A 24,470-nucleotide genomic window follows, 5' to 3' on the forward strand; every position below is an offset into this window, starting at 1 on the left:
CAGACTTGCCAGCCCCCAGCCCTTGAAAGTGTGAGCTGGAGCTAAGCCCACCTAGGGCCTCTCCTTACCCTGTGCCTGCTGGGTGCTTCCAATTCTGAGGGAGGAATACCAATAATCTCTCCATGTGGCCGGTAAAGTTGGAACCAGAAAGGTTAACTAATGGTCTGTGCTCCTACAGCTAATAAAAAGCAGAGCTCAAGACTTCAGCTCCTAGGGCTCCACCGACGAAATGAAAAGGTGACGAAAAACAGCCTAACAGAGCCAAATAATTTCTCTCCAAATTTTAAGGAGCCAACAGAACCTGTCACCTTAGAGTTCTTTCTACCCCATTTAAAACACGTTTTGGGAAAACCCCAGGCCGCTGGGCCCCGCTCAGCGCTCCTGGGGAGTCCGCTCGCGCCTGGTAACCTGAGCCTTTCCCTGGTGCTCGGAGCCAGGCGCGGGAGCACAGCGCCACCTGGTGGCAGACCGCGTCCCTCAGGCTCCCTCGGCGGGACCCGGACGCTGGAAGCGGCGGGGTGCGGGGAGGAGACCGGCGGACCCGCTGAGCCACGCTGCAGGCGATCGCCCTGGCAGGGGCGCGTTTCTGCCCCGCGCGCGGGCACTATCACCCACCTGTCCCCCCATACACATGGACAGTCACCTGTCTGTCCCGCCTTCCCTTCCTAAAGCCCGGAAGCGTCCTATTTTCAGGGGAAAATACGTGGTTCAATGAAAGCAAATGACTGTCCAAACTGATGAATCCAGACTCAAACCCAGGTCCGCGGACAATCGGTCCGTCCCAGCCCATCGCCCACCTACCCGGGAGAAACGTCGTCGGACCCGTTACCATCGCTTACGGCAGTTGCGTTGCTAGCGTCCCTGCCGGCATCTCTCGCTCCTAGACCTTCTCTCCACGCCGCCCGCCCGGGTGACCTGGCTAGGACCGAGGCAGACACCTGGAACTCTTGAGGTGCTCGCCGACTGGATGTTATCAGAGCTCAAAGAGCGGGATGATGTGGAGGGGCTGTAGGCATAGGGGCCTTGCTGGACCTCCCCACCCACGTGGCCCTTTTTAAGAAACAGGCTTGCTAGCCTGCATGGTGGCACATGCCTGTAATCCCAGCACTTAGGAGGCTGGAGCAGGAGGATTGCAGGATTGCTGCGAGTTGTAGGCCAGCCTGGGCTACGTGGTGAGTTCAAAGCCAGCCTGAGACCCTGTCTCAAAAAAATAAACAAAAAATAGGATTTGGACAAAGGTCAGCAGCCATGAGCATACTTCCAGAAGATCAAGATTGCACGCACCCACCCCACGCACCCCCCACCCTATCCTTGACCACCTAAGCAGCCCGGAAGTCAGAGCAGGAAAGGCCACCTTGGGCCCACCTTGCTTAGGCACTCTTTCCACCCAGGCTTTCCACCGCCTCCCCTGCACCCGGCTACACCTTCCTTTCCTTCTTGCCAAAAGTTTCTGGTCCTCTTTTACCCACCCCGACCAGGTTTGGCCTTTTTTACTAACCTTTCCAGATGCCCCCATTATGTTTCCACATGTCCTTGTCCTAGCTCTGACCCTGATCTGTGCGCTGACTGTCCTCCTTGGAGCTAGCTCTGCCTCTTTTGCCATCCTGAGTAGGCCCCTGGGTTTTGGTTTTGTTGTAATTTTTGGCGATGCAGAGGATAGAACCAAAGGCATTAAGGTACTAAGCAGGTCCTCTACAGACCTGTGCTTTTGTATAACATTGCTCTTCCCCAACCAGGTTCTCACCCCAACTTCCCTTCCAACCTAGCAAACCCAGCCTGTTCACACCACTGCAATTCCTGAGGCCATGCCTCTCCACCTGAGCCCTCCGATCTTTTGGGGTTGCCTGACTAGTTTTCAGGGGTGAAGAATAAGATGATGGAAAGGGGCAGCTACAACTACAGGCTTTACCTAGCCAGACTGGGCTCTCCAATTCCTTGATGATGCGCTCCAGGGTCTGGGACAGGGGCATGATGCTTTGGAGGAGAAGGAGTATTCCCCTCATTTAAAGAGCCCTGGCGCCAGGATACTTGCAGCTCAGAATATGCAACAGCCCCACTGCCAGACAACGTTGCCCCCTCACACACACCTTCCTTAGAATTCTTTTCAGTGGTTTGCAATTAACTAGAAACCAGGGCAGCTCTGGCTATGGTAAATTTGCCTTCTACCCTAGACTACAGAGCAATTCGTCATTGGCTACAGCTTGGTGATTTGAGGACAATTAATTCTGAGTGCCAGGGCCTTGCATATATTCATCCTTACTTGACGAAGCTCAGAAACCTTATCCACTGTCAGCTTTAGCTTCAGGAGAGAGGTAGCTGGGCTCCAGAGCTCAATGACTTGGTGACCTTCCCTCCTGAGGTGTGAAGGTGGAACCACTCAGTGGCCCCAGGTTCCAGGCCTTCCCTTGCACTCAAAGAGAAAACATTTGCCAACAGTGGTCCCAGCCTCTACCTCCAGCATCAGCTGCCCCTTCCTATCCGGGTCAGGTTCAGGGGCAAATGAACAGGGAGCAGACCTCCACCTAAGCGCGGCTCTGACCTTGGCCTCAAAACACTGGCCCTGGAGCTCTTGCTTGTCAGGTAGTGTAACAAGAGGTAAAACCTCAGGGCTGGGGTTATAGCTCAGCGGCACAGCACCTGCCTGGCAAGTGCGGGGTCGTGAGTTTGATTGCTGGTACCAAAACAAACAAAAACCAAAGAATGTAGGTGGTGGGTCCCCACGAGCAGGGGACCTGGTCAGTGTGGTGGTCCTATCCAGAGCCAAGTTGGGCTGCAGGAACCCAGAGGCTCAAGGAAAAAAGCCTGAGGGACAGGGTAGGAGCACAGGGGCTGAGGCTACACTGGACTCGGCTGGAGGACCCAAAGGTGGAGCAAAGGGAGGGGCCAAGGGCCAGGTGGAGAAAGGGGGTATCCTGCACAGAGACAGCTTTGCCAAGCTAAGCTGGCATGTTCTCTGCTTCAACTGAAAACTATAAAATTGGGCTGGAGGCGTAGCTCAGTAGTAGAGCATACAAGGCCCTGGGTTCCGTTCCAGTACTGCAGAAAACAAAAATCAGAGCTACAAATCTCCCTTCGCTGATCTGTCCTGAGGCAGTCTGGAAAGCACAGGGACCTGACTCAACAGGCCTGGGGAGGAAAGATGGCCAGACAGCTCCAAATGTCTAGCCCACTCCCAGATGGCCTCTTCCCCTCAGCCTGGCGGACGGGGAGTCCTGGGGGATCTGCTGTCAAGGTCACCTGACAACCAAGCAGCTGACAGAAGTACCTTGTCTCTGTTTCTTAGATGGTCCTGTCCCTCTGACTCCTAGTTCTAGGACCTGTGATCGGGCAGATGGACAGTACTGTTCCATCATATCCCATCTCACCCTCGTGACAGCTGTGAGGTATTATCCCTGTCCTAAAGGTGAGGATGCTACAGGTTGGAGACCTTCAGAGACACAATCGAAGTCTGAGAACAATGGGGCCAGGTTTGAATTTAAGTGAGCCTGAATGGGGGAGGTAACTCAGATGTCCAAGAGGCCTGACCCTAAGCAGGGGGCTCCATAATGTAAGGTGCCTTTACCAACTGCCACACAAATCCTCCTCATTAGCCTTGAGAACCAACCCAAGGTCCCCTCCTTGGGGAGCACAGGGGGCCCTCCCTGCCGTGGGGACCCAGAGTGTGCAGCGGGCTCAGTGGGAGGCAGTGCTGCTGGCGGGTATGAATGGGTCCAATGATGCAGTTGACATGTCACGTCTGTACAGCTTTAATCCAGCAAGTCAGGGCCCTGGCCAGTGGGCAGCCAGACAGGATGGCGATTGCCAGTTGTTGATGGAGCTTCCTACCCCAACACAAAATGGGCAAATAGGAGGGGCCCTGGCCTTTCCAGTTAGAATCCTGGGAGCAGAAGGACTACTTGAAAGCTGGGGGTGTGACTCAAGATGTCATCTCCCTCTTTTGCCCCCAGTGAAAATGGCCCATCAATCCCAAGCCCTGCCCACCACCCCTCATTCACAGCTCAATTCCAGCTCAGTTCTTGTTCCACTTCTCTGGGGTGCTGTCCCCAAGAGGGCCCAGGACTTGGCTTGGTCTACAGATTGGTGACTAGAAGACCCCTGCCCACCCCCAGGGCAGAATGCAGGTAAAGAATGGGGAATCTTCCCAAGTCAGCATCACTGAAGGACAGCAGGGTGGCTGGATCTTCAGGCCCCTGGATATGAGGGCTGTGGCGGCATATAGGGTGGAGGAGCTGAGAGATAAAAACATGGGATGAGGGTCAGTGAAAACACAGGAGGACTGCAAGTAAACCCCTGTGCACAGAGTGTGCGGGATCCATGGGGAAAGAGCTGGCCTGGAGGTTTCCAGCTATGGGTGGAGGGTAACTGGGAGAGGAAAGGAAGGAGCTGGAGCGAGAGGGAGGGACAAGCAGGAACAGCGGCTGCTTACTTACCTGCAGGGTTGTAGATTGGGGGCCTGGCTGGGTAGAGTGGATACTGGGGAGCAGGACCACTCGCTGGGTACATGAACCCAGGTTGGGGGGGTGCAGGGCCAGCTTTGGGGTCCGCAGGATATGGATACACTGGCTGTACTGGGATACCTGTCATCGGAATCTCCTGACCTAGGTGGGGGACAGAAGTTAGCATTCAGGGCCACATCCTCCATAGGAAGCTTCCTCCTCCTGCCTAGGAAGCCAAGGGACCCAGGCAGGCTCTCCGGTGGCTCCCCGTGGCCTTTGCCTCCCAAACCCTGTGTGGCCGAGTTGGGCAGGGAGCTGTGCATGCAGTTCTGGGTGGCCAAGCTGTGCTTAGCCAGTTGGCTTCCCTCAGCAGGTTTCAAAGACCTCACGAACCAGAGGGCAGGGCCTGGGGATGCCCCACTTGGGCAAGGACCCGGCAACTCCAGGGGCTGTTAGCTTGCTGTCCAGCACAGCTGCTACCTAGAGGGATCTTCCCCCGCGTTTCCTCCCACGTTGCTCTCCCATATGGTAGCGCCATTCCCCACGCCTTTCAGGTTTGGGCACATGTGCAGGGATTTCAACACTCAGACACACACACTCCACTGCACACTGGAGAACACTTAGCGTGCACCACTAAGCCCTCACACCGTGGGCCTACTGAGTCACACACATATATGTGCCCACTGTCTGCCCACCACTGTTGACAGACTTCACGCCTGTGCACAGCTGAGCATTCGGGCGCGTCTGCTCACGTGGTCCCATGTTTCTGGGACTCCTGGGCACACTCTTATTTTCATGCATGCATGCATACAGAAACACACATGGCTGGAGAATTCACCCACCCCTGACCTCTCTGGCGCCCGCCACGGAGGGCATACCTTCAAATGGGCTCTGGAGCTGCTGGCGCCGCCGGTATAGGTAGCAGCAGAAGCAGAGGAAGCAGCAGATGGTGGTGGCAACCACAGCAACAAAGAGGATCACAGCAGAGGCGATGCTTGCTATGGTCTTGGGACTTTAGACAAAGAACAGGAGGGAGTCTTCGTTATGCTAGGTGCAACTGCTGTCTACAGCGTGCTAAGATTTGGGATTCCTTGTGGGGCTCTGCCTGGTCCCTATGGAGATGGTCCTAGGACCTCACTTCCCAGAAAGCTATGCTGCCTGGCTGGCTAGAGGGAGGCATGCTGGGATTTGTAGTGTCCCTTCCTTCATCTCTGCTTTCACACCTCCAACTGAAGTGATCAGACTTACAAAATTTAGTCCAAAAGGAACGTTAGAAATAATCCAGGGCCACTTTTTCTGAACCTCACTTCAGACTGTCCATCTCCTTGTATTTTTTTTTTTTTTTTTTTTTTTTTGCAGTGACGAAAGGAAGTTTGAAAATCACTAATTTGGGAGTTGGGGACATAATGGTGGTAGGGCGCTTGTCTGCGATGCTTGAGGCCCTGGGTTCCATCCCTAGCACCAGGGAGAAAAAATCGATTATGGCAACTCTTTCATTTCAGGAAGAACAATAACCCACAGAAGGTAAGTGCTTCCCCAGACTTACACAAAGGATAGGAAGTGGACCCGAGGGTCAAATCCCAGTTCCTGCCTTCTCGCCAAAGCTGCTTCCACGAAGCCACACTGTAATCTAGGTGTTAACCCTTCCACTTTCCCCTAGCGGGGTCAGGAGGAGGGCCCCGGAAAGAATCTGCAAACACTCAGCCTAGTCCAAACCTGAGATGGTAACTGACAAGCCTTCCTCCGAGCTCCCACGCTGCACACTACCCAACTAGCTCTGTCACCAAGCTGGAACCCTGGAGACTGCAGTCGCTGAGGATGTGGAGGTGGACGAAAGCCGGGAGACAGGCTTCTTGAGAGGAGGATTGAGGGGTTTGAGGGAAGAGGCAGGAGCCCACCTGAAGGCCAGGCAGTGCTTCTGCTGCCTCTCCGTGATGAGCAAGGTCAGGTCCCTGCAGCAGTAGCGCTGGTAGCAGGTCCCGCAGCAGAAGGTGAAGAACTCGCAGTTAAACCCCGGATTCCAGGAGCCATTCCGGTCCAGGTACCACAGGCAGTTCTCGCCAGCCAGTGCTGCGGGCAGGGTTGGGGTGCCCAGTGGCCACTAGGCCAGTTCTCCGGCTGCCCTTAGCCTGAAATCCCCTCTCCCCCGTCGTGGTCCCCAGGCCGCTGGCTCTCAGACATCAGGATAGTGCCCTCCACCTCTTCCCGCGACTCAGCCACCCAGCGCTCTCCCTTCCCGTTCCCTACCCACGTCGCAGCACACTGGGCGTGCACAGCCCGAGGGGCCCCAGGGAACCCCGCAGAGACCCTCGGGCCGAGCCCTCCTCTCCCCGAGCCCCATCCCACCCACCCCCGCCTCACTTCCCATCCCTTACCCAGGGGAGCCCCTAGCACCAAGAGGGCGATTGCGGCGAGCGGCGCGGCCCCGCGGAGCCCCGCGGGCGACATGATGGGGGCTGGGTGAGGCCAGGGCCGGCCGCCGGGAGAGGGGACCGCGGGACGCAGCGGGCCGGCGAGAGCTGCAGCGGGCCCAGCAGGCGGCGGGGCTCGGGCTCCGGCTCGGGCTGAGAAGGCGGGACTGAGCGCCCCGCCCGCGGTGGCCCCGCCCCCAGGCACGAGCCCCGCCCAGGGCCCGCCCACCCGCGACGCCCACCCCGCCACGCTCGGGAACCCTTTGCCCCTCACCCAGCAGGGCACTGCTCTGCTCTCCCTGTCCCTGGCACCACAGTGGCTCCTCCCGTCTGACCCATCACGGACACAGCGGGCAGCTGGACACTGCAGCCTGGGAGGCCAGGCGGTGTCCTGGGCCCGCCCCCCGCCTGGGCCCAATCATTATCCGGTGCTCCAGGAGCCCTGATCCTGGTGCCACCTCCGACAGTCCTGCGTAGGGGCCAACCTCGGGGAGGCAGGGCCGTACCTTCCCTTGGGCAGGACCTCCTCCGCCCTGGTGCCCAGCCCCAAACATCCTGAAGGGGGAGGGGAGGGGAGAAGAGGGGAGAGGAGTGGAAAAAGGCTGCGAGTCGCCCTGCCCCCATCCCGAAACACAGGCACCCTTTGAGAGCAGCTCAGAGCGGCTTTGTCCCCAGTGGTGTCCACAGGCCTGGGCTCTGGCAGCTGCACCGGCTCCCTGGGGTGGCCCCTTCCCGTCGAGCGACAGCGCTGGTACCGTGGCCGGCCTGCGGGGATGGCAGAGTGCTCAGGCCACTTGGGGATCATCCAGGGAAATACCCTTCACACCGAATTTTTTTTTCCTTCAGGGAGCAAGGCCGCAAAATTGCTGCCTTAGCTACAAGAGCACAAGGAGGCCACAGCTCAGTACAGGTGGGGACAGTCTCAGGGCTGGAGGTTCTTCCCCTTACAAAAGCAGATGAAGGACCTGTGACTCTGCCTGCTAATCGGGGTACCTGAGCAGGAACTGCAGGCCAAACTGAGGGGAACAACAAAGCCTGCCTTCGCCCCACCACCTACCCTTCACAAGACATCTCGTCTACCTTCTCGGAGGGCGACAAGGTGGCATTTGCTGTCATCTCAACCTGGACAACTTATCATTGAGGCCCTGATAAAAATGAATAAAGGGCTGGGAATGTAGCTCAGTGTGAAGGCTGTGGGTCCTAACCCCGTATTAACAACAAACTTACCTTATAAAAATGAAACAAACAAAAAATCTAACTCGTTCGTATTAGGGTTTTCTGGCGCAATAGAGAAGCAGAAAGGAGAACGTGGCCTCTATTGAGGCCGCGGAGAGGAGCTCCCAGCTCATGGGGTTTGGCTTTTTCTCCAACGGGATACAAAAGGGGCAGGGAGTCTATGACCCCGATCGGAAGCGGTGCATGGGGAGGACATTAATGATGTGTGAGGAGCTGATTAGAATTTTTTTGTGCACACACGAAAGAAAGTTGCAATTAGGGCTGAAGGGGAAGGAGGAGGAGGTGGTCGTCAAGGTAAACCTTTCTGCCTTGGCCTTCCACCATGTTAGATCACTGCCATAATATACAGTAATTTTTACTAGGGCAAAAACCTTTCAATTAGAATCTTTCCACAACTCCATGAGCTAACTCAGGTAGCTAGATGTTACAAACAGCATCATTTATTTTTTGAGGCAGGGTTTCGCTATGTAGTTTAGGCTGGCTTTGAACTCACTAAGTTGGGGCTGGGGATTTAGCTCAGCCGCATAAGTGCCTGCCTTGCAAGCATGCAGTCATGAGTTCAATCCTCGATACCGATTTTAAAAAAAGACTAATGAACTCACTAAGTATAACAGGCTGACCTCAGATTCATGATGATCCTCCTGCCTCAGCCTCCCCAGTGGCGCACTGGATTACAGATGTGCGCCACTACTCACAGCTTCAATCTCATTTTGCAAGTGAAAAAGCTAAAATTCAAGTAAAATAAAGGACTTGGTCCAAGTAATGATGCCAGTTAATGGAAGAGGGAGCACTAAAGAACCAAGTCTAGATCTGGGTGTGAGACAGCTAAGGACCATCATGGTGGAACAACAAGATACACCACAGGACACAGGAAACGGTTACCTTTGTAGCATGGCATGTCGCTTCTCTGCTGCTGTGCTTGGTTTCTGTCACGGACGCATAGGGAAACCCTGATAAAACCACAAAAGGATTGAACTTCATGAGCTTTAAAAAAAAAACAAAAACAGAAACAAAAGCACAAAAGGAGCATGTGTACACAAACTGTTCCTGAGATGAAACCTAAAGAAGCTCTCCAGCTGACTTCCGCAGCTCTCAGTTGATTTAAAAGAGCACTAATTTTGGAGGTTACAGCTGGATAAGCCATTGTTAGTTCCCCACTAGCTTTGTCATAGAATCACCTCTGATGTGTGGGTGATGATCCAGGATCTCGGAATGCTGAGGCAAGACGATCAGAAGTTTGGGGCCGGCCTGGGTAACCGAGTGAGATCCTGTCTCAGAATAGGAAAGGAAAAAGAGCAGGGGTTGCAGCTCAGTGTGAGGTCCTGGGTTCAATCCCAAGTACCCCCAAAAGGCAACTTTTGTTACTTAGGTGACTTCTCCGGGGCCTGAAGGCCACTTTTGTTAAAAGCACTGACTCTTCTCTCTGGCCTGCAGTTGTCTAACGAGTAACAGATGAAAGGGCTTGGCATCTGTCTCCATGCTGTGTCTGCCCCCTCCGTTGCCCTTTTATTTATTTATGTTTGGTACCCAGGATCAAACTTAAGACTTTGTGCTTACCAGGCAGGCACTTAGGCCCACTGAGCTAAGTCCCCAGCCCTGCCCTAACTTTTGAGTCAGTTCTTTTTTGTTTTGTTTTGGGGATTTTTTTTTTTTTTTTTTTTTTTTTGTATCAGGAATCAAACTCAGCACATTGTGCTCGCCAGGCAAGTGCAGTGCTGCTAAACTATATCCCTGGCCCCTATTTTTTAGATTTTTAAAATGCAGATTGTGACACATATCTGTAATCCCAGTACTTGGGAGGCTGAGGCAGGAGGATTGCTGTGTTTTAGGCCAGCCTGGGCTACATAGTGAGACCTTGCCTCAAAAACAGGTATTTTTGGTGGTGGTGTTACTAAGTGATAAAATACACCTCCAGATCTTTTTATTTACTTGGTAGTTGTCAATATTTTAAATTTTGAGATAAAGTTTTACCAAGTTGCCAGGGTTGGCATTGAATTTGAGATCTTCCTGCCTCAGTCTCCCAACTAGATGAGACTACCACCTTTGCCACCATGTCTCTGGCTTTGGGTCTCTGTGGAGACATCCTATTTTCTTTCCCTTTTCTCTCTTTTTCTTCCCATACTATTATGGCTTATGTCTAGCTGTCCCTCCAAAGCCTCATGCAGTCATAGGCGGGGCCTTTTCAAAGGTGGCTGGATCTAGAGTGTGTGATGCTAGAATGAATTAGTGGTGCAAAGTTAGGATCAAGGACAGTAGGATTAAGGGTGTGAGCACCACCCGCCCTGCGTAGCCTGGATAAAATATAAGGGCTAGAAAGAGCTGTGGTTCTCCCTTGTTGCTTTGCTACCTTGTGTCTACCATGAACTCTTTCTCTCGCCTTGAAGTAAGCTGATGATGGACTGAAACCTCCACGAACTGTGGGCTAGAATAAACCTGCCCTCCTTTAATTTTGGGCATTGGGCATTTTGTCTCAGTAACAAAAGAAGTAATTAAGACACCATAACCTTATTCTCCTGTTTTGCAGCTGCAACAACCCAAACACCTAAAGTCCTTTAGCATTGTCATAATGCCCCTTCCAGCACACAGTCAGTGTATTTGCACAGGATGATGTCATCAGCCAAGAGATGAACTCAGCCTTCAGGACACGTTCACTGTAACTGCCCAATGATTCACAGTGATCCTCCTGCCTCAGCCTCCCAAGTGCTTGGATTACAGGTGTGTGCTACTATGCTCCGCTTGCCCAAGTCTTGTACAAGAAGGAAAACATCATTTGAATCCATACTCCTGGCCAATGAAAAGGTATCAAATTTAGTTCACTCCAACAAATCAACAAAAGTTTTCTTCTCCCTTTCTTGAGGGAACAGGTGGGTCTTTCTGTTGAACAGTTTGGTTCCCTTCAGCTCCAGCTGAAGTTGGGCAGCTCAGGCTGGAGTCTCCAGAGAGCCTTGCCCATGTGTTCATCATGTTTGGCTCAGTTTCTCTCTGTGGTTCCTGTTCCAAAAGACCCCGGCTCTAGTAATAGTGAATCCTTACTCCCAACAGGAGGTGGAACAGACCATGGGTACTGTGGGAAGAGGGCAGCCTCTGGGGTGAGGGCATCAGGGCAGGCCATGGAAAACTCAGTGGACTCTACAGAGACTGGGGAAAGGCAGCCGGAAGCAGGGCAGCCCCATCCCGAGCCCATGTATTCTAGTGCATCATCGTGAGAGGACAGGCTCCTTCCCAGGCAGTAGCTGGCATGCTGATGGGCTGGCAAGGGCACCTCATACAGCACATAGTCATACATGACAGCCAGGGACAGAGATGCATCTCAGTTACTGCTACCTGCTCTGTGTGTCCATCACCATCTGTTTCCTCTTTCATACATCATGAGCTCCACAAGGGCAGGAGCCACAGAACCCCATTCACATCACCTAATCCTAGCGGCAGTGATCAGTTATCAGCTGAGGGACCCCCAGATGAAGTACCACGTCTCCTGTTGAAGGCTGACTCTTCCCGGTGTGTACTTGGCTACATCTGATCTTTCCCTATATTATGGCATCTCTTTGGTGTACCAAAACTCGCTACCAGTTTTTATTCCCCAGAAAAATGAACTCTCTAGCTGGACTTGGTGGTACACACCTGTGATCCCAGCTACTGGGGTCACGTCGGGGTGATGTGGGGCTGAGGCAGGCGTAGTGCGATTTGGAGGCCAGCCTGGTCAAGTTGTCAAGACTTTCAAAAATAGGAGCTGGGGCTGCAGCTCAGTGATAGAGCACTTGCCTAGCAGTTGTGAGGTCCTGGATTTAATCCCCAGTACCATAAACAAAGAGCCCTTGAGCCTTTGCTATTTGAAAGCCAAAGTGAAACACCACTTGCGTTTGCCTCTTTCTGCTTTTCTTCTTTTTCTCTAGTCTTCCTCATAGTTTATGCCTGACACTTGCAGCTCACAATGCCCCCTAACTCTCACCAACATCTCTGCAATTTTTTTTTTTTTTTTTTTTTTTTGTCTTTTTGAGACAGGGTCTCGCTATGCAGTTCAGGCTGTAGGCTCACTTTGTAGTCCAGGCTGGTCTCAAACTTGCAGATGATTCTCCTGTCTCGGCCTCCCAAGTGCTGGGCTTAGAGGAGTGTGCCGCCACACCTGGTTTTTCATCTGCAATGTTCTTATTTTCTTATAGTTGATAAGTTGTAGGCCAGCTTTTACGTCTATGGGATGAGAAGTGATGGGTAAGACTGGGACAGGGAGAGAACTGGCACTTCTGAGCAGGTGCAGCCCAGGGATGAAAAGTGGGGGCAACCGGTGTCAGATGTCACCAATGGATGAGAGTCCAGAAAGGAAAGGGTTTGGTGAGGAGACTGGGGAGGTCTGGGGGTCCCAGAAGCAGCTGCCCAAGGCCTCAGGCCTGGGAAGGATCTGCTAACTCTCCAAGCCAGGGCCGAACGCCCTTCCCTTCCCATGCAGTATGTTGCCTCCTGCAATTGGGAAAGAGGAAGGCAAAGAGGCTCTGACAGCAGATGGACAAAGTCCGGGGGTGGCCAGTAGGAGGCTCTTCCTACAGTGCCTAGAATACGATCCCCGTGAAAACACTAGCTGCTCACATCGCACTGAGTTCCTCCCATTTTACAGATGAGGAAACTGAGTTGGAAGAAGTTAATTCTCCCAGATCACACTGCTAAGATTTGAAGTTGGGCTTTTGTGATTTCTCGACCCAGACCCTAAACTGGGAGCGGCGGTACATACCTATAATCCCAACACTGAGGAGGCTGCAGTAGGAGGATCACAAATTGAAGGCTGGCCTGGCCTATATAATGAGACCCTGATTTAAAAAACAAAAAACCTAAAAACATCCAGGCCTTTGGGATCCACCCCTGTTTCTCCTCAAACATGTCTGCAGTGCTCAGGGCTATGCTTGGCTTCCCCCAGCATGTACTTGGAGAAACTTTGGTGCCAAAACTAGCAAGATCTTCATTGGGTGGAACTATAGCTAGGGTATCTGCAGTGGGGGAAAGAGGAGGAGGGGACCATGTCTGTGACTCACTTGGGGTTGCCTGGGGCTATAGTTGGAGTGTGTTATTGAATCAGGTCACTCCTGGGATGGATAACCATGCTGGATTGGCCCTCCTCACCTCCCTGGCCCTGAAGCCTCCATCCCCAAGGCTCATGCTGACTGGCCGGCAAGCTCCTGGCCCACTTCTCTCTGGCTGTGGTGGTTTGAGCTGTGCCACTCTGAGATCAGGCAACTGTTTTCCTCTCTAGTTCCTGCCCGTAGTCAGTCAGTAGTCTCTCCAGAAGGGCACTCTAGGCTGCTTGCCCTTCTCTCTGGTCTCTGGCAGTCAACTCTGCAAACAGGTAATTGCCCATCCCTTCCCTCCACAGGACACCATGTTCTCTCTCGTTTGGTTTAAGCTGTCCCTCCCTGGAGGTTTGGACACAGACTCCCCTTCAGACCACATCTGGGAAAGCAACGGCCAGCGAGCACCTGGAAGTTGGTCACAGTCTCACGGCTGAGTCGGAGCCTGAAGGAGCCCAGGTCTTCTGGCTCCCACTGCTGCTGAATAAACAAGGGTCTTTCCTCCACCAGAATATTTTTTCCTGATGTCTACCTTTAATATCTCAAGGAAAGACTGTGTATTTTGTGCCTGTCCTCTTGGGGGGTGAAGGGTAGGTGAAGAGCAGTGGGGAGCGGCGTCTTGCCACCCTGAGGAGGTGTGCTCTTGCCGAGGATGTTTGCCAACACCTTTGCAGCAGGCTCCTTGCAATGCCAGGCTCTTACTCATCTGCACTGTGCCCAGCACAGTCGGGCAAAGCTTAGGCAGCCAGGGACTCAGAACAGGCTGGTGTGAGTGGCGTGTGTGAGAAGCCCCCTTCTGGGCACACCCCCGTGGCTACAGAGACAGCAGCCAGGGCAGACTGGAGGGCCAGGTTATCTTTAAATGCTCCCTTACTCAGCCTGGGCTCTGCCAGCTGGGCAGGTGGGGGGCAGGCAAGTGTTATTTTGGGACCTGAGAGTAAGAGAGGAGGAAGGCTCTGTTTACAGCTCTTCCCTGCCTGTGCCCATCCCTTCTCCTGGGAAGTTAGGGACCTTTAGGCAGCAGTGCAGCGGGCCCTTTCCCCCTGGGGTCTCTGTTTCCAGCCCTCTTCCCCTCTCCACCTTCTATATTTTTAAGGAGTGGCAAAGTTTATTTGAGAAAGTAAAAGTGAAAAGGGAGACACTGCAGAGTGAGCTTGGGCTTGAGTAAAAGGAAAAAGCAAGATAAAAGTACACTCAGGAGGACGCAGGGCAGGCTAGTGTGAGGAAAAGCCGTAACGGGCCCCCACCTGTCCATACCTGGCATTCAACCCAGGGCCTCAAGCATGCTAGCTCCAGCACTGAGGCACGTGCCCAGACCTTTTTGAGACAGGGCCTAAATTCCCCACGCTGGCCTCAAACTTCCTTTCTGAAACAGGGTCTCACTATGCAATTCAGGATGGCCTTGAACTTGTGGAGATCCTGCTGTCTCAGGCTCCAAATGCTGGGATTACAGGTGTCCACTGCCACACATGTCTGGCCTTAAATTTTTGATCCTCCTACCTCCTACAGCTAGGATTACAGCAATGCATTCCTGCACTTAGATGGCACAGTCTTTCTGGGCAAGAGCAGCTCTGTAAAGGCACCTTTAGGTGCTCATAATTCAACATGAGATTAGAAAACAGCTAAAATTAATACTGTGGAGCCACATTACAAAGTACTTTGCTTGCATTCACTTTAATTAATGTAATTTTTTTTTTTTTTTGGACACAGGCTCTCACTATGCAGTTCAGGCTGATCTTGCACTCACTTTGTAACCCAGGCTGGCCTCAAACTCAGCGATCCTCCTGCCTCAGCTCCCCGAGTGCTGGCATTACAAGCGTGTGCTACCATGCCTGACATCTGTTTTTTTTTTTTTTTTTTTTTTTTGTCTTTTTCCTTTTCATCGGTACCAGGGATCGAACTCACAATTGCCTGCTTGCAAGGCAGGCGCTTATGCCACTGAGCTAAATCCCCAGCCCCCATGAAGGCAGAATTTAAATAGCTCAACCAAAATCACCCAGCCAGTAAATGGCAGAGCAGGATTCAAACCTAAGCAGTAGCCTTAGTGAGTCCTTGGTCTGAACCACTACCTAGGTATGAGGCCAGCTTCGCCACTTACTGGCTCTGCAAGCTTGGCGAAACCACTTGCCCTACTGGCCTTGGCTTCCTCATGTGGAAATGGACTGTTGTTCAGTCAGACCCACTACAATCCCTAAGCCAGAGTGAGCAGAGGCTCTGGTCCATCCTGTCCCTCTGCTCAATGGGCAGCAAGCTTATTCAAGGTCACACCTGGCACCGGCACTGGCCTGGCTCCAGGGACCCTGCCAGCAAACCCGCCAGTGATGAGGGAGCCAGGGAGGGACATGAGGTCAGGTGTGGCTTTGCAATCACAGTCAGGTTTGGAAGTTTTAATTCGACTCCCTGGTAGGGAATCTGGTCTATTATGGTTTATTCCCCCTTCCAGGATCATGAAGGGGGAATGTCCAGGGGTCTCACACAGTGCAGTGACATCGGGATGAGTCTCACTTATTTTTTTCCCACCAAAGATTAACCTCAGGGCTGAGGCACAGTTCTTTTTTGAGACAAGGTCTAAATTGCCTAGGCATGGCTCCAACTTTCCATCCTCTCGCCTCAGCCATCTAGTGCTGGGATTACAGGTGTGTGCCACCATGCCCGGCCTTGGCCCATACTGGTTCTTGGCAACACCAGTAGTTTGGACCTGTGTGTCCTATGCAGCCTCCCATGAAAGAAACTCATCACCAGGTGCTCTGTCATGATCACAAGGTCCTCACCAAGTGCAGGCCCTAAAGCCCCCCTACCCCACATCTTCTGCCACCTTCTCTCCCTCCCTTTTTCTGGACCCTGGGCTCAGTCTCAGTCCATGTGAGCTCTCACCAGCAGGTCTGGAATCATGACTATAACACATGTGCTGCTTGCCACCCTGGAAACATAGCTGAGAGAACTTTGAGGACTCCATTTATGTCCTTGGAACAAGAGGAGGGGAAAATGTAGTGAAAGAAAATTAATATGCTGATGATTTATCATGTCACCCAGACAACCACAGGAAAACTGCTCAACAAGTTAAACAGCAGCTAGGCCACCACCTGTTTCTATCCTCTGCTCCAAGCAGGGCTGCAGGGCCAGTGCCTTCCTCAGAAAGCTGTCCTTCTAAGAGCTCACCAAGGCCCTGATTTAGCAGCAGCAGCATCTGTGAAACTGAACTGAGTCATAGTCAAATCCAGTTGGGGAGACTGAGCCAAATGTAGCTCCCATCTCTGGGGGTGGCAGGTAGGCACTTCTCTCCATTTGAACGCTTTCAAATTAGTTTTCATTCTAACTACGGTCCAGCAAGGTAGGCCTGAGTCCATTTTAAGGATGAAGGATGTCACTTGCCTCAGGTCCTCCCTTCCTACCAACAGAACCATGGCACATCAAAACAATTCACGACCTAAAAGGCCTTCTGATCAATCCAGTGCTTCCTCAAGCACTTTTCTTCCCATAACACAGTTGCCACAAAATCACGTATTCCACACAGCAGTGAGATCCTAGTGATCCTGGACTTGAAGCCACCAGCAGTAATGCTACCCTTTCCTCACCCACTCAAGAGTAGACACTGGAATGTGAAAGTCCTTGTTAGATGGTTGATGTTGACTTGTACCATCTGCCAGGGAAAGGTAAACAATTCAGAACTTTTGGAATTTTATTGGCAATTATTTTTGTCTGTATATGACTAGAATCCTGGTGAGGTCAAGGCCTACTTTGAACACCTGTGAAAACTGACGCTTTTGCCACAAAAGATGTGAAGTCCAAGTCCAGCCTCAGGTTGAGGACTTGCATCGACGGTGAGGAACCTACAATGCTGCAAAGCACCTCATCCCACAGCTGCAGCTTCTGAAGAGGCCCGTTGTTAGTCACATCTGCTGCCTCTGCCTCGCTGGTATTTCACTAACTCATGTTTTCCACTCCATCCTTCAGTATGGCCTCCGTCAAGGCTCTGGGTTCTCTCACCTGGGTCACTCCATATTACATTCCTCCCCTTCAACACAGGTTCCAAGTTGTCCTCACAACCATGTTGGGGTTGACATCAAAACACTGTCACTGCTGCTTAAATTTTTTTTTTTTTTTTCGTACTAGGGATCAAACTCAAAACTGTGTGCTTGCAAGGCAGGTGCTTATGCCGCTGAGCTAAATCCCCAGCCCTGCTGCTTAAAATTCTTAAGCAGCAATCCCCCCCCCCCCAGTCTTTAAGGGAAGCAGGCCTTGTAGCACCCTTTGCCTTGATCATTTGTTCTTCCAGCTTTTTTTTTTTTTTTTTTTTTTTGTCTTTTTCCTTTTTATCGGTACCGGGGATCGAACTCACGACTGCCTGCTTTCAAGGCAAGTGCTTATGCCGCTGAGCTAAACCCCCAGCCCCTCTTCCAGCATTACATACATCTGAAGATGCTTTAAAACCTACACTAGTATCTTTTCCCCCATTATTGGGATTTGCTAGTCAAGTGTTCACACTGAGCTACAGTCCCAGGCCAACTCAACACTTGCAACGTACTCAGAAGCTCCGAAAATGCAGTTTTGATTCATGTTTTTTCTTAAAATATTTCTTTGAAATGGCCAGCTCTATTCTCATCTGCCTGGCAAATGCAGAGAATAGGCCAAAAATGCAGAGAACAGGCTGTAAGCACAGGGAGCTTGGACTGCAGCACCACTCTGGCAGTTAACATTGGATGGCAGTCTGTTTTCATCGATCTGTAAAATGGAGGAAGCAAAACGTCCTACTTTGCAAGTGAGATAAATGCAGTGGTATTTAGCAGTCACGGACACTGAAGCTTTCCTGAAGTCTCAGTGGTACTGATAATTCTCAAACATGTTCAAGGGTTGCATTCTCCACCCAACTTTGACTTCTATCGACTGGTTACCACTAGCCAGGTCCCTTTTAGAGACATGGAACTGAATATGGCACTTGTTTCTCGTAGCACTCCCCCATTCACTGTACAGATGATTTCTGATCCATGACTAGAGTAGCTCCTTAAGGAGGACCCACATTTCTCCAGCCTCCTACATCCAGCAGAGGCTTAACTATCACTGAAACTGATGGGAAACAGAGTAGCTAGAAACCCACCTGTCCTTTATTATCTGCTTATCAGTAACAGATCTGCCTAGCTGAGGGGAGAAAGTATGGTGCTATGTCTTTCACTGGTAATCCTTTAAACTTCCAAAGCAAAGTCGAGGCATGAAGTCTGAAAGGGTCATTTGGCACCATGCCAGGCAAGCTACTTCTACTGTCCCGGTCAGAGGCCACACTGGAGTCTTAGGACACATGACCAGTTCCTGGCACAACAAACACTTCTGTTGGCATAGCACTCTCGTGAGAGCACAGTAATCTGTAATCCTCATTTACTGAAAACACCACTTATTTTTCTTCCATAGTGCTGAAGATGAAACCCAGAACCTTGCACATGCTAGACAACTGCTCTATTCTAGGTTCATCTCTCCAGTTGTTCGGGCCCTAAATTTGAATTCTAAACATAGTCCTTCCCTTTTCCAGAGGGCGCCTGTTATCTAGAAAGTTGACCAGCATTCTTCTCTTAACTATCTTTTGTAAATGCCCTTTAAATTATATTTTGGAATGAATACAGTACACATCTGTCCCTAACAAAAGAACAGAAGGGTCACAGCCCTGGGGCACATCATCTAAAGTTGTTTCACTTTATTATTTAAAAAAATTTTTTTTGTAGATATTGGAAATGAAACCCAGGGCCTCTGCATTAAGCTTTATTCCCAGCCTTTTTTAACTGAGATAGGGTCTCACTAAATTGCTAAGCTGCCCACTGGGTTCAGGCATGTGATCCTCCTGCCTTACTCTGTAATGGATCAATTTGTAGTTTGATTAGTTGGTGGTTGCCAACTTTTCTACCTTCCTAATGCTTCAACATAACTATCTCCAAGTTAGTTAACAAAACTAAAGGCTGTAAGGCCAGTTTATTATTACTTTCTTTTTAGCTCATAATGAACATGTGAGACTCCAGGAATTACTTTTAACGTTTTTTTTTTTTTTTTGGGTACCAGGGATCAAACTTTGCCAGGTAGGTGCTTATGCCTTTGAGCTAAACGCTGGCCCTTAACATCATTCTTACTATTTTCTTTTTTGAGTCACTTGTTGCAGGCGTATTTTCTGGTGCCTTGTAATTAACAACTCCTTTTCTTGGTCTTCATCTGTTTTTCAGTCTTCCAGTGTTTCTTCCATCTCCCTCTTCAGTCTTTCTGCCAAGAAGAGCTCAACCAACTCCTGGGAACCCATTGGTGTCTAGCTGATGTTAACCAGCTAGGGATCTCGAAGGATCTTACTACCTGAGGGATCTTTTCTTCATCTTCAGCTCTACCCCGATAGTCCTGGCCTTTTCAGACTGAAGCTAGTTCTCTTTGGCCAACACAGGAGACAAAAGAGGAGCAAGAGTTTTTGCCATACCATAAGCCTCCATAATCTTCTTCCATATATCTTTCTGAACTCTTCCTGTTCAATAGAATGGGGCTGCCAGCACTGCATGCCTATTGTAATAAAGTTAAGTGCTCTGGAAACGTAAGTGCATACTGAGGGCCTCAAGCCTCTCCACTGTCAACCACAGCTGTGTACTGGCCAGGGGTGGCCCTTCAAGTGGCACAGGTCCCTTTCTCAGATACTAGGTTTACTTAAACAAGAGGTTTAGTTCTTCCTCAGAAATCAGGATCAGCATGTGGACAGCAGATCAAGAAGCCTCTTATGGAGGACCGCAGAACTGCTTTTGGTACAGGACAGACTACCAGGTTTTCTAATTGCCAGGCTCAGAAGCGCCCTGTATATTCTGTGTTGGGTCCCGAATCTTGCAGTCCAATGCTTCTGGTGTGAAACCACTTTTGTGTCAAAACCAGTGGCCAATTTAGCTTTGTGGAATGACCAACTCCCTTGAGCACCAAATCCAACTGCCACTGTCCCACTGAAATCTTGAGTCTCCTAGACACTGATTTTCTGGGCATTACTTGGCCAGAACTACCATCTTTTTTTCTCTCCCAACCAGAGGCAGAGGCAGCAGGAGCAGAGGCAGCATTAGCCTCTGAATTTCCCAGCTGGTAGTAAACAGATGTGCAGACTCTCGGGTTTTTCAAAGATAATTTAACTGGAACACTCTCCAACTCATCCTGGGGCTTGAACACTAGGGACACCTAGTGGCATGAAGTCATTACTGACCACAATATCCTTAGGCTTCCATGAAAGTCCTAAGAAAAATGCCCCACTGTGAGGCCTTCTCCTTAAGGAGATAAAAATTCATTTGATTACCAATTCCTTCATTGTCATGCAACACAGCAAAACCTTTAGGGTAAGAATATCACCCTAAAGAAATGTTTTGTCATTATTAAAGATGGAGCACCAGATATGGGTATTGTCAAAGGGGGTCAGTGGGCTTTACCTCTCTCCTTTTTAAATCCTTACTCTAAGAATACAAAACAGACTGAAGCCCAATTAAAGGACTGCCCTTAAACTTTTTGTCTTTTATGAGACAGGGTCTCTCTATGGCCAGTTCAGGCTGGCCTTGAGCTCACTTTGCACAGCCCAAGCTGGTCTCAAACTTACAATGACCCTCCTGCCTCAGTCTCCCAAGTGCTAGAATTACAGGTGTGTGCTACCACACCCAGCTACTTTCTTCAGGATGGGCATTGAACCCAGAACCTTGAGTATTTTAGGCAAGCGCTCCATCATTAAGTCATGCCTCTAACTCCCTTAAATGAATTTGACTGAGTTGTGCCAGTTCTCTAAAGTATTTTAAGCTGTTTGCCAAAACACATGTGTCAAGTGGGCTCCACCTAATCTTCTTTTCTCCTCTATATTTACTTTCCCTCAGAAGGGACTGGAAGCTGGAGGTGTTGAGACACCTTATACCATGCACACTAAATTCATTTATAAATTATTTTACTGTCCTAGAAAAATATGCATTGCAAATGTGAGGGCTATAACTTAAACAACTTAGAGGGTTCCTGGGGAAAGGAGATAACCTTTGAGTATTACACTCTGTGGTAACGTGTAGGAGAGGCAATTAAATATAGTTGGGTCAGGTAGAATTGTTTAAAATCCTCTTTTTTTCTAAAAAAAGGAAAAACAAATTGTTATCTGTCTGGCTTTTTTTGTGTGTGCATGTATATACAGGAATAGTTTGGGGGAGGGTTGTGTCATGCAACGAAGCAAAACCCAGATGACTCCCTTGGACAGAGTCTTAGTGTTGCAGGAGGAAGCAGGGAGGGGAGGTCACTGGGAAGGGTTGGCAGGAGCTGTTCCTGCCAGTTCCTAGTGAGAACCTAAAGCATCAGTGGTGAGGGCAGAAAGCATGATGATCTCATATGGGGATTCCTATCTGAACATATCAGATGTTCTATGCAAGTAGACAGGTCTGTTTCAGAACATAAGTGGTTGTGACTTCTTGTGGTCCTGAGGTGGGGCAAAATAAATTCATATCATAGTTCTTCTGGGCACGAGCGTTTCTGGACTGGCCAGCAGAGGACTCTGGGAACAGATGGGGCAGAACTGGGGAGAGAAAAGTTTCCAGAGGTGGGGTGTCTTCATGAGACTCTGAGAAATGTCCTTTGTTCCAGAATTCCTAGGTGATGCCACTGGTGGGCTTGGTCTGAGCTGTTGTCACGTCACCCTGCAGAGGCCAAGGGCTAAGGGTCAGGAAGTCACCCTAGGTTGAGAAGAAAGTACATCTCAAGGCCAGTGAGGGCTGCAAAATGGTTTGTGGTTGGGCCAAGAGAAGGAGCACATGTGGAAAGGCTCCCCTGTTTAGATGCCAATGGTCTGTAGAACCCGCCTCTCGTTGTCATTGAGGTGGCCTGAGAACATGATGTAACAGGGCTGCTGGGCAAATTGGCAGAGGAAGTCTGTGAGATATGCCTAGAGGGAAAAACAAGAGTGGCATTACTGAGGGTCCCCAGAGCCGCCCTTCTGCAGCAGGGTAAGAACCACCAGTGGTACAAGGAATGCTGGCTTTTAGACAAATACCACTTCCTGAGGGATGGCTTCTGAATTCTTGGATTAATTTTACACACAATTCTATAGGGACAAATTCTACAGGGAACTGGAGAACTTCCAAGCTTCTATCTCATCTCTCACCCCAAGGACCTTCACAATATAGCTTCATGAAACTGTTATAACACTAGTATAAAACACGAGGTGAAAAGTCCCAGTCCCCCCAAAACCCTCAGTCACTCAGATGGGACCCCTGAGGTTCCCATGAAGAACCATGAATGCATGTAAGCCCATATTCCTCTTTCTGTGGCTTAGGATGCTGTCAATTCCAAGACTTCTCTGGACACCCTCACCTGCAGATCAATCTGATAGAGAGGATCCTTCAGGGCATCAGGGTCATCTTCCTCATCATCCTCGTAGTAATCCTCCTCTGTTAGACATAGCCAACACAGGGCAGGTCAGGACAGAGGCCCGTGATCAGCCCTGGGTGGTGATGTACCACCGCACGGCTGAGGCAGAAGGGGCCAAAGTCCAAGGAACATCCTTGTAGGCCCACCTCTCCCCTTTCTTGGGTACCCCATTCTTGGCATCCCTGTGCAGAGAAAATGTATTTACCATGGCTGTCCTCTCAAACTGCTTACCATATTTACTTGTAGCCAGAATGTCAGATAAAAGCTGGCCAGCTAAACCATCCTCCTCATCCTCCTCTTCCTCCTCTTGGTCCTCCCACATATCATTGGAGTCATCTACTTGGAAATGAAAAGCAGCTAAAGTAAATCCATGTATTTTTTCCTTCCCGCAACCAAACAGGCCAGAAAAGATAGGCCCATGGGCTTCTGCCATGCAGGCTGCAGTCCCCAGTGGGAGAGAACCAGGGATGGCCAAACCTTCCAAGTAAGTCTGAACTGAAGAACCAGATCTTCCAAAAAGCAAAGGCCAAGGCCTTTTGCCTTTTCTCTGCCCACTATGTCCAGGCTCTGATTTTTTAAGGTAGACCTGACAGTATGGTCAGAGTCGTCTTTCACTAGACTTTTTTTCTTTTTAAATCAATGACAACAAATCAGTTTGACAATCCGTAACCTCATCTGCCAAGTTAAAAATCTCCTGGGAGTAAGGATCTGGTGCACCTTGACTCCACTCTGCAGGAGTGGCCTGGCGAGCAGCATTGGCCTCCATGACGTTGGAGAGTTCATTGATAATCAGCTTTAGGATCTTGACCAGCAGAGGAATGTTGGTCCAGCGCTCTGGATCTGGGAAGGAAGGAGGGGCTTCAGGTTAGACTGTCATTGGGTTCCCATCCCTCCTGCAGTGCTACTTGCCAGAGCTCACCATCCCTCAGGTGCTTTCTGCCATCCTTGACTATATTTGGCTACCAAAGAATGATTTATTAAAGTTAAGTAACTTTGTTCTGACTAGCGTTATGACAGTTCAAAAGTAATAACCAAACTCTGAAGCCAACTAACTATACAACGCTAACTAACTAGCTAACTAACCTGGGACCTGTAGTTTGAGAAATGTCACTGCTGAATACAAACACAGCAGCTCTGCCACAAATCACCAGTCACATGCCAAAGACTATCTGATAGCAACAACACTGTCAATATGGGTGTTAAAACTCCAAAATCAAGTTGGAGGCTGGAAATTCTTGGTGCTAGAAACTATTTTTTATAATATATATATTTTTTGGTTCTGGGGATCAAACTTATGACCCTGTGCTCGCCAGAAAGGTGCTTATGCCACTGAGCTAAATCCCCAGCCCTATTTTTGATAATTTTCAATAACAGAATGGATATATATTCTGATTCATTGTTTACCTACAGTTTTCTGTTGCTTCGTTATCAAATCCATTCCCTCCCACTGCTTTTTGTTGATGGTACCAGGGATTGAGCTACATCTCAAGTTCTTAAAATTCTTTTATTTTGACATGGTGTTTACTAAGTTAAGTAGCCCAGCCTGGGATGAAAGTTGTGATCAGCAAACACCAGCCTCTCCGAGGGCTGGGATTATAAGCATGTACCACTATGCCCAGCACTAAGATGTTTTAAAAACAGAGATCATAGTACATTCCTGCCTTTTACCCTAGGTATCTTATTCCTACAAGGAATGGAGGGATGGCAGCACCACCCACTTTTGGCTGATTTAGAGCGGGTACGGATGCCCTCATCCATGTTGTAGATCTCTTCTCCTTTCACGCGGATATCCTGCAGCCGTTTGTCATCTGCATTGATGCCATGCTGGAGTAGTTTACACAGTGCCACAGAGCTGGCAAGGAAGAGCCAGAAAAGGTAATCAGCTATCCATCTAGAGTTTACTCCAAGGAAATCAGCTATTATCCTCTAAGATGCTTTGAGTGTGAAAGTTCTAT

The 24,470-nt window shown here is 50.2% G+C and overlaps 2 protein-coding genes and 1 long non-coding RNA gene across 6 annotated transcripts in view; 1 reads left to right on the plus strand and 2 right to left on the minus strand.

Annotated features, from left to right (window-relative positions):
* Positions 1–3,730: 3,730 nt before the first annotated feature.
* On the minus strand, positions 3,731–7,016 carry Shisa4 (shisa family member 4). Its single transcript, XM_005005908.4, has 5 exons — positions 6,812–7,016; positions 6,335–6,506; positions 5,315–5,448; positions 4,431–4,598; positions 3,731–4,229 (listed from the first exon to the last, which is right to left on the minus strand). Exons 1-5 carry the CDS (start codon positions 6,882–6,884, stop codon positions 4,183–4,185), a joined length of 594 nt encoding a protein of 197 aa, XP_005005965.2. The 5' UTR covers positions 6,885–7,016; the 3' UTR covers positions 3,731–4,182.
* On the plus strand, positions 5,780–13,649 carry LOC111758265 (uncharacterized). Of its 2 annotated transcripts, none has more exons than XR_002792462.2 (3): positions 5,780–5,960; positions 10,608–10,882; positions 13,443–13,649. It is a non-coding gene; the product is annotated as an uncharacterized LOC111758265 (long non-coding RNA). The 2 variants fall into 2 exon arrangements; XR_010044494.1 differs by having other exon boundaries at positions 5,784–5,960; positions 10,608–10,798.
* A 7,389-nt stretch (positions 13,650–21,038) lies between these two features.
* The window catches only part of Ipo9 (importin 9), a 45,995-nt gene continuing 42,563 nt past the window's right edge, over positions 21,039–24,470 (minus strand). For 2 of the 3 annotated variants that reach the window (XM_023567108.2, XM_063239991.1), the window contains exons 20-24: positions 24,234–24,367; positions 23,233–23,355; positions 22,747–22,851; positions 22,459–22,535; positions 21,039–22,030 (exon numbers count right to left, since the gene is read on the minus strand). In XM_023567108.2, coding sequence (XP_023422876.2) covers positions 21,920–22,030; positions 22,459–22,535; positions 22,747–22,851; positions 23,233–23,355; positions 24,234–24,367 — 550 coding nt within the window. In that variant the 3' untranslated portion in view covers positions 21,039–21,919. The remainder of the gene's footprint in view (positions 22,031–22,458; positions 22,536–22,746; positions 22,852–23,232; positions 23,356–24,233; positions 24,368–24,470) is intronic. The other variant, XM_063239990.1, reaches the window with a different exon arrangement.

Source organism: Cavia porcellus, unplaced genomic scaffold (assembly GCF_034190915.1).
Source record: "Cavia porcellus strain 051 isolate PalLab524CR breed Dunkin Hartley unplaced genomic scaffold, mCavPor4.1 scaffold_29, whole genome shotgun sequence".
Taxonomy (NCBI): domain Eukaryota; kingdom Metazoa; phylum Chordata; class Mammalia; order Rodentia; family Caviidae; genus Cavia; species Cavia porcellus.